The 9,583-nt window shown below is 34.2% G+C and overlaps 1 protein-coding gene and 1 pseudogene across 1 annotated transcript; both read left to right on the top strand.

Moving 5' to 3' along the window:
- The first annotated feature begins 898 nt into the window (after positions 1–898).
- Positions 899–2,100, top strand: LOC136203962 (uncharacterized; annotated as a pseudogene).
- A 2,092-nt stretch (positions 2,101–4,192) lies between these two features.
- On the top strand, positions 4,193–6,185 carry LOC136203259 (WAT1-related protein At4g30420-like). Its single transcript, XM_065994373.1, has 7 exons — positions 4,193–4,434; positions 4,510–4,578; positions 4,664–4,780; positions 4,950–5,154; positions 5,242–5,400; positions 5,488–5,639; positions 5,719–6,185. The coding sequence occupies exons 1-7, from the start codon at positions 4,253–4,255 to the stop codon at positions 5,933–5,935; spliced, it is 1,101 nt and encodes a 366-aa protein (XP_065850445.1). The 5' UTR covers positions 4,193–4,252; the 3' UTR covers positions 5,936–6,185.
- Positions 6,186–9,583: the final 3,398 nt, after the last annotated feature.

Raw genomic sequence — 9,583 nt, 5'->3', positions numbered from 1 at the left:
TTATCAAACTCGTATCTCGTCGAAGTGGCTAGGTTACATATTGATAATGAATTTATGCCAAATATCTTCATCGTTCTTTATCACCATTCAACATGCCTCATCTTTCTGCTGCTTCACTCATTTTGATGTTTAATTACTATCAATGGGCTCGAACTATAGAAACTGTTTGTGACATTAGAATGTATTTTGGAGGACTAGTGCAAATGACTGCCCATTGTGAATTTTCAGGCCTATGATGCTTCAAGAGTGCGGTTATCTGAGGTGAATACTCATGATGCTAATGGTATGTCCATTTACAGTGTGGCTTCAAAGACTGTTGGTGTCAGGTTACAAAAAGTGTTGGATCTTGAAGTAGTTGGACTGCTTGATGATAGTGATTTATCCGGGTTTGGTTCTGATGCCGAGGACTTAGAGGGAGATTTTATTGTTCTCGCAAATTTTCCAGAGGATGAGTCTGATTTGGTTATAGATGAGAGTTTTCATTTGATTGGCAAATCTAGTGGTCATGTGACTTCAAGCAATCAAGAAAATGCACTGCAAAATGGTAGTGTTGAGAAAGAAGCAGAAATAGGGTATGATTTTGCTAGTGAGAAAGCCACGATCTCGCCAAATGTTGGATGAGAAATTTGATTTGGTATGATTTTTCTTTTTGAACTATTTTTTTAACTTCATTACTATTTTTTTTTCTTCCTGGTATACAATGCCTGTTACTTCTTATTTGGAGTCCTAGCAGTTTGATTCAACACTGCTCAAATTGACCATGCACAATGCTTGAAAGAATGCTGTTCTATTCATATACTGTAGATGATGTCATTTTTTATTCGTGCATTAACCCCTGATAGTAATTCCATTCAAATCATAATTTACTTACTGCTTCACTTTTATTGCATGTCTATGTATGTGTTCTACATTAAATGAGTTCATTGAAGATAATATTGTTGAAGAAGATGAATCTCTTGAAAATAAACTCAACCATGTCCTTAATGACTCTGCAGATTTTGAGATGGATTGTAAGTTTGAAGTTCCTGCAGATTTATTGCACGGTGATGGAAGAACAAAAAGTAAAGAATCAGTAGACATTGCAGCTGTTATTGTTCGACGTTGTGCAAAAAGTATGAAAATGAGGACAACAATGTGGATGCCATTGTGGTACATGAAAGTAGTGACGAGTCCAAACAATGGGATTGTCAGACGATGGGAACCAGATATTCAAACCATGATAACCACCCTGCTACAATTGATGCTCTATGAGCTGCTAGAAAGAAGAAGATAGCTGAAACTCTCTCAGAACCTTGAGTGCATCCAATCATGTGATATCACTTGGAGGAAAAGAGAAGCTTCCTATAGATTTCATGCCTGGTAGAAAATCTGATGCTGAAAAGGTCAAGGATGCAGCGGGTTTGAAAACTGAGCCAGCAAAGAGAAAGCAACATGGTCATGAGTCCAAGGAGGAGAAGAAGAAAGAACGAAAGGTATCTATTTGTTGTTTGTTTGATCCATTTCCCTCTGTGTTCGTATTGAATTAATTTTTATGTATTCTTCTGTTGAAAATGGCCTTTAGGGAAACAATTTACTTATCCATAGGCATGTTGATACTTTCATCTAGGTCTATGTTCGGGAATATAATGAAATTCAATATACCTACAACAGTTACTGTTACAACTATTTTTTTTTAACTTGACTTAATAAGAAATTCGTTTTATTAACATAAACATTGGTATGAATGCACCTTCTTCGGGGATTTATCCTTGTTTTTTCCATATGCTGATTTACCATGGTTCGTTTGTTGAAGATTATGAGATTTTAATTATGGATGCAGGTTGCTGTTAAAGAGGAGACGCATGAAGCTAGACGTTTGAAGAGAGAAGTAAAGGAGCTCTATCGAGATGAAGCGCAACGTGCTCAGAGAGTTGCTGCTACATCTGGCCCATCTTCATTTCATCTTGTGTAAGTAATGTTGTTTATGGACTTGACTTCTTTGATTCAGCGGAATTGTAGCATTACTAGGAATTTTAAGGATGGCTGTTCTGAACTTCTAAAAGTCCTTGCCCAATTTTTTATTTGAACTGAAAATAATCTATAGGAATGATTTTTAGAGGATGTTTGGTATTACTTCTAATTGAGCCAACTGACAGAAAGAGAGGTTTTTGGCAAACTCTTTCTCATTAGATTTTTATTTTGGTTTCTTGTTGATTTTATTAAGCATCTAGTTTCTACCTGAAATAATGCTATTTCTCTTTTATAGTTCATGAAGTCCTAGTAGTTTGAATGAAGCCATCAATTCTTCAACATGAGTAGTTGTCAGATAGTGCTTAACTTACTCCAATTTATACAACTTTTGTGTATATGTGTTGTGGAGAAAAAAAGGGAAAAGGCAGCAAAGCACATTGTTTAATTATTTAGTTACTTAAATCAATTTATTACAAGTTTGATTTTAGTGTTAGTAGTTGCATTTCCTGTAAATAGGATTGCTTTGTATCAAATTCTTAGTTTTTTTTTTAGTTTTTGTAATATATATATATACGAGTTCCATTCAATCCAAATAAATAGACCAAAAAGAAAATATAAAATTGATTTGAAATATAATTTACAATCTCCGACCCAATCTCCTGTTTGTAAATTATTAAATTAATATTAAAAAAATAAATGACCGACACATGTGAGTCGGTGAGGTTGTCGGAATGTCGACTGAAATCACCTACTAAAAGGTGTCGGCATTTCCGACACAATGCTCCGACTGAAAATTGTGTCGGTGATGTTTTTGTGTCGGTAAAAAACTGTCGCAGCCGTTTACCTACGAGGTCAATGCCGACACATCAATATTTGTCGGTCTTCCGTCGGTGATCAGGATCACCGACGCAAATTAGGCAATCACCGACAGATATTTTTGTCGGTGATAGCGTTTTTTCTTGTAGTGTCTCATTCCCATTCTCATTCCTAAAGACCCCAAACCAAACGCCCCCTAAATGGAAATAGAAACAATAATTAAAAAAACATGTGTTACAATGATGATAGGTATGCAGCTGCTGCTTTCCATGAGCTGGGCCAGATCGACTGCATTCAGATTGAGCTAATGGGCTTTAATATCAAAATTTTCATTCCAAATCTAGTCGGTTGTTAATTTAGGTAGGTTTGGTTCGGATTGAGTTGGATTTAAAAATCAAATTATAAACTCATCTGTATAAACTCATTTAAAAAATATATATTATTTTCTTTTTGAACAAAAGATACATTATTTTTAATTATAAAAAATAAAATTTACATTTTAAAATAAATATAAATTCTCTAATTAATATTCATAAGGCGGGCCAGTTCATGCTATTTTTTTATCATTCTTAAACCCGTCCAAAAAATAGACAGGTTTTAACGGATTTGGATCTAAAATCATTTTTCACTGTCTTAACCCGACTCAAGAGATACGAGGCCTGTACGGGCCTGACGGATACCTGGACCCATGGATAGGTCTAGGTGGAATGAGTCATTTTTTTTTTGTAACTTTCCCTTCTAAAAAGTTAATTAATCCATCTAAGATCCATTCAACTCATTGAACCTATTCCTTCACTATCATAAGCCTGACTGGCTTGAAACTATCCACCTCATGTTGACACATATGGTAGATCTAAAAATTTCAAAATGTTGGAGACAAAAAAAAATATATATATAAAAAATGAAAGAAAGATATGATGAAAATTTTCTTAATTTTATTTTTTTTAATACATGTTTCTATACTTTTAACTTATTTATAGTACATGAATATAATTATTACAAACCTAATAAATAAATTTAATAATTCTTAATGACTAATTAAAATTTTAACATAACTTCAGATAAATTATTCTAAAATTACTAACTCTAACAGTTACAAGTGACTTAAAATTCTATTAATTATAAATTTATTATTAAAATTATTCTGAATTGTGATGATTAATATATTTTGCAAATTAATTAAAAAAAAAAGGCCAGGTAATCTAAAGAAGTACAAATTGCATATATTAAAACGTATAAAAAGATTACAAATTCTTTGCCTGGTAGCGCAGACAGATCGACGATGAGCTTGTTTGTAATCTTTCCTCATGCTAATTTATATATATGACGACAAAATTATCCTTGTAAGCGCACACTACTTCTGTTTGCTTCTTATTTCCAGTATATATCTTTTCGTACACTCATTATAAGAACAGCTTATCAACTCCAAAAAAAACAGTACATATTGGTAGCAAGTTAAAACGTTAAGCATTCCACATCTAAAAAAATGGGTGGAATATTAGAGAATTACAAGGCTGAAATGGCTATGGTTGGATTACAATTCTTGTATGCAGGTGTTTCTCTTATCAGTAGAGCTGCTCTTTTACAAGGAATGAGTCCAGCTGTTTTTGTTTTCTACAGGCAATCTATAGCAACATTGACTATTGCACCTATTGCTTATTTTTCCAGGTAAAATTTAATTTTATTACATAAACACTTACCTTACCTAGATGAATTTCATGATTTGATTGTCTCTTTTTGCAGAAGAAAATCAGATGAGTTTTCATTGGGATTAAAGAACCTTCCTCTGATTTTTTTGGCATCTCTAATAGGGTATGAATATTGTTGAAGTAAATGAATTATAACATATGGTTGTTGATATAAATTTGATTAATATGAGCATATATATATGTTTCAGGGTAACAATAAATCAGAATCTATTCTTTGAAGGAATATACTTAGCCTCTTCTTCTATGGGAAGCGCAATGGGTAATCTAGTCCCTGCAGTTACATTTGCTATAGCAGCCTTTCTCGGGTAAATAATGTCAGAGATTAATATAAGTTCTATGATTGTACTTCAACTATCTGCTTGAATTTTTAATTCAATTGGTTCCACAACATGACATGTTCGAATACTGACAACCTCATTTACCCATGTAACAATATTTGAGATAATCATGAGACTTTTTTTTAATTTTTTAAAGGATAGAGAAGATAAAATTGAGAAGCATAAGGAGTCTAGCCAAAATAGGAGGAACAATATTGTGTGTGGGAGGAGCCATATCAATGGCCTTACTTAGAGGGTCAAAACTACTCAACACATCTATCTTAGGCAGTGAAAATTGGCTGCTGGGCTCTCTACTTCTCTTTGCAAGTGCTTGTTGCTGGTCATGCTGGCTCATTCTACAGGTATGTACCCATAAAAAAAAAAAAGTAAATTAACCCCTTAATCCCACATTTTGATACATCTTGACTAGTAATGAAAATGTTAAACAGGTTCCAATTACAAAGAGTTGTTCAGACCATTTATCAGTATCAGCCTGGATGTGTTTCATGGCAGCAATACAGTCTGCAGCTGTTGTAATTTTCATAGAGCCACATCCCATTTCATGGAAGCTCAAGTCACATCTTGAAGTTCTTTGCTGCTTATTTACAGTATGCATACTCTTCTTTAATTATTCATTTTGGTTAAGGTTTAGAGTCTGATTAGGACTAATTAAAACTATATGATAAAATGAATAGGGAATTATAGGATCAGGACTTGCATTCTTTGTTCAAGCATGGTGCATTTCAAAAAGAGGTCCACTTTTCTCAGCAATGTTCAATCCATTGTGTACCGTTATTGTGACTATATTAGCTGCATTGTTTCTACATGAAGAGATCTACATGGGAAGGTACCTTTTAATTCTATTAGATTTTGTGTATTTTATTGGATTAAGAAATAATTGATTGAATTGGTATAATTAATTGCAGCATGATAGGTGGTGTTGGTGTGATAATGGGGCTTTATGTAGTGCTATGGGGAAAGGCCAAGGATTTCGTAAGCAAAGATGTGAGTATGTTGAAAGATGAATCTGTAGAAGAAGAAGGAACATGTAAAAATGATATGGAACAACCTCTCTTGCTTCCTAAATCAAATACTACAGACAATGGTGCCGATGCTATAGATCAACCACGAGTAGAATTATAGTTTCCAACCTTGTATGAATGGTGTTGACAAGAAAAAGAAAAAAAAGAGATAATTGTAAAAGGTTCACTTCCAACTGAAAATGTTTCATCTCAATTTAGTTTGGATTGATATTAAACAATAGTTTAAATAGAGATTTACAGGAGTTAGTTACAACAAATAAATCCTAGAGTATACGGGAACTTGACTGATTCAAATGTAAATAATATCTAAATATAATCTGCGCATAATCTGGGCTGGTATATTTACAAACCGATCCCCTAACATTCCCCCTCAAGTTGATGGTGGTTGAGCTCTCAACTTGTCTCGTAGTGCTAAGAACCGAGCTTTTGACAAGTGTTTTGTGAATATTTCTGTTGTTTGGTCAATGGTAGATATATACTGAACACAAATTTCCTTCTGAGCTACCTTGTCACGTACAAAATAAAAGTCAATTTCTAAGTGTTTTGATCTTTCATGAAAGATAGGATTAGCAGTAAGATAGGTTGCTCTCAAATTATCACACCAAAGAACTAGTGGTGTTTTAGAACAAAAACTAATCTCTGTGAGCATCATTTTAACCCAAAGAATTGCAGATGCAAGAGACGCCAGAGCTCTCTACTCAGCCTCAGTGCTAGACCGAGAGACCGTCCGCTGTTTCCGGCATGAGATCAGATTTGGACTCAAGTAAACTGTAAATCCTGAGGTTGATTTTCTATCATCAGGGTCAACACCCCAATCCGCATCCATGTATCCAAACAAATTATTAGAATGACTTTGATGAAGCAACAATCTATGAGAAGGAGTGGAATGGAGGTAACGAAGAATTCGTTTGATCGCTTTCCAGGGTTCAAGTGTTAGACAATGCATGAATTGACTTACTTTATTGACCGAATATAACTGATATAGGTCATGTAATTGTAGCATATTGAAGGCCACCAACTATGCTTCGATACACGTGAGGATTATCAAAAGGTTCACCACTCTCAATCAGGGCCGGTTCTGAGAATTCAGGGGCCCTAGGCAAAATAAGCAATCGGGGCCCTTTTAATAAAAAAAAATTATACATAATAAAATCCTTCAAAAATCGATTTTTAAATATTAATTATTTTTTGCATTCGGATCCCTATTCTACTATTGTCGTCGTTTATCATAAAAAATTCTTCTAAAAATCATCACTTGTTCTTCTAAAAATCATCGCCTCCTACGGTCTCACCTGCAAAACAAGATATAATTTCTCATAAGAAGCGGGTTCTTCTAGCATTTTGAGATGCAAAATCATTAATGATAGCATCAACATCAATAGCTCCTAACATATCATTCTCAATAGCTAAAGTTGTTAAACCATTCAACCTTTCCTGCGACATTGATGATCTCAAGTATGTTTTTATTAATTTAAGCTTTGAAAAACTTCTTTCAGCTGATGCTACTGTTACAGGAACAGTTAATAAAATTCTATAAGCAATTGAAACATTAGGATAACAATCGGCAGATTTGACAAACATAAGAATTTCAGTGGAGGATAACAATTCTGTAGGCAGAGTCATTTGTAAAATTTTCAATTCAAAATAAAGATCCTCCAAATCAACATCTGATAAATTTTCATGAGAAAAAGTAGAGTAAAAATGAGCACAACATCTTCTCAACTCACTATCATCCAATGACTTTAACTTATTCGAATTATATAAAAATCCAAATATGTTTTCAAATGTCTTCAATTGCTCAAACCTTTCGTTTAGCGATTTAATTGCCATATCCACAACACCACAAAATAATCAATTGCTGTTTTTTCCTAATAACACGACGCTTGGTTGGAAAAGTAGGCTCTACATCCATTTCAAGTGCAAGACTTTTAGCAATATCAATAGTATTTGTAAACCCTTCACTTCTATACTTTTTGAAGTACGATATCACTCCTTCTATTTGTTGTATGGTAGTGTCTATGCACATCGACTTAGATTGCAATTTTTTGCTCACCACATTAACAGCAAATAAAATTTCATACCAAATCACCATACTAAGCAAAAACTCATAACTAGAGAGTGCATTAGCCAAACTTTCTGCTTCACTCTTTGACTTTGCATCATTTTCACAAGAATCATGTAATTCCCACAAAGCTAATTTTATTTGGGGACATTGAAATCTAATAGCTTTGACACTGTTAATTCTACTCTCCCAACGAGTATTTGACAAGTATTTCATAGTTAATCCAGGAACATTATCAAGTAAAATTTTCCATCTCATTTGTAGACCCTGAAAATAATGAATATACTAGTTGAACAACTCCAAAAAAAGAAATAGCTCTAACACAAGAATGTGCCATATCACCAAGAGTAAGATTAAGACTATGACAAGCACAAGACATGTATAAGGCTTTTGGATTTATTTCGAGAAACCGCTTTTGAACACCTTGATGTTTTCCTTTCATATTAGAACCATTATCATAACCTTGACCCCTCACGTTATCAACATTAAGATCAAGAGATTTCAAAACATCTTGCAATTCATTAAAAAGTCCTAATCCTGATGTATCATCCACTTTTAAAAACTCAAAAAAAAACTCCTCAATTTTAATTTGGTTATTGGACATATTCACACATCGAATTATAAGAGTCATTTGTTCTAGATTATTGAAACACCTTTCCACATGATTTTGATTTGACAAAATTATTTAACAAGAATTAAATCTCCATGATAAAAATATTCTAACACATTAAATTTAAATGCTTTGATTTATTTATACTAATGTGTTTGTTCAATGTTGAGCTATTTAATTTATAAGACATTAAGTTGTAAGGCCCAAAGGCCCACAAGAGAAAGTCAAGCTCAAGTCAACAAATGAAAGCCACATGGCCCAAGCAGATCAAAACGCAGCTCAGGCTGAATGAAACGCATGCCCAGCAAGAAGAGGGATCGAGAAGACTTCGTCTAAAAGCTTCAAGACGAAGCCGCTGAGTTGTGCGACAAAGAAGTCAGGTCAGCAGCTGACCTGAATAAACTTGAAGACAAAGTATTTCTACTTTGGGAAAAGTTCAGAAGACACAGGAAGCTGTTTGGAAGACTTTTCCATAAATGTGGAAACATTCTGTTTTGTCTGACGAAAAGCTGCTGAGCATTGCCGAAGACAGAAGATACAAGAATTTGATTGGCCAAGGACGCTGAGCACGTACTGAGTGAAAGCGACAGGAAGCCGTTTGTCTCCAACGGTTATTTCGAAATTCGAAATTACCGGTGCATCAAGTGTCACTATAAATAGGTCACTCAAACGCTTCATTCGATGCAGATCTTCAATCAAGTCGAAACGCTGACCAAATTAATACTCGAAGTTCTATGAGAAAAGCAAAGCAAAATCTTACACAAATTCCAATCTTGTGTAAAAGTCTAGAGTGATCTTATTCATCTAAAATGTCTTAGCAATTGTTGTTTAGGACAAACAAACACTCATTTCTAGAAGTATAGAAAGGAGAAGCTGAGTACTCGGTCATAGTACTCAGCGGTAGAAATAGGAGTGAGTAGAGGAATAGAGGAAGGTACTCTTGTATACTCAGCTTTCTATTGTAAAAGGTTTGCGCTCTACCTTTAAAGAGCTCAGTAGAGGATTCTGAAAAGCTCGGAAGGAATTCTGGGGACTGGACGTAGGCAGAGAGGCCGAACCAGGATACGTCTGCTGAG

Source organism: Euphorbia lathyris, chromosome 8 (assembly GCF_963576675.1).
Source record: "Euphorbia lathyris chromosome 8, ddEupLath1.1, whole genome shotgun sequence".
Lineage (NCBI taxonomy): Eukaryota > Viridiplantae > Streptophyta > Magnoliopsida > Malpighiales > Euphorbiaceae > Euphorbia > Euphorbia lathyris.
The sequence above is the reverse complement of the archived record's forward strand: the minus strand, read 5'-3'. Positions and strand labels throughout refer to the sequence as shown.

Bases quoted from the DNA above. Each gene is read 5' to 3' on its own strand.
- LOC136203259 (XM_065994373.1), top strand. From the start codon at position 4,253: ATGGGTGGAATATTAGAGAATTACAAGGCTGAAATGGCTATGGTTGGA. The intron at 4,781-4,949 runs GTAAATAATGTC...AATTTTTTAAAG, and splicing joins GCTATAGCAGCCTTTCTCGG to GATAGAGAAGATAAAATTGA. The intron at 5,155-5,241 runs GTATGTACCCAT...AATGTTAAACAG, and splicing joins CATGCTGGCTCATTCTACAG to GTTCCAATTACAAAGAGTTG.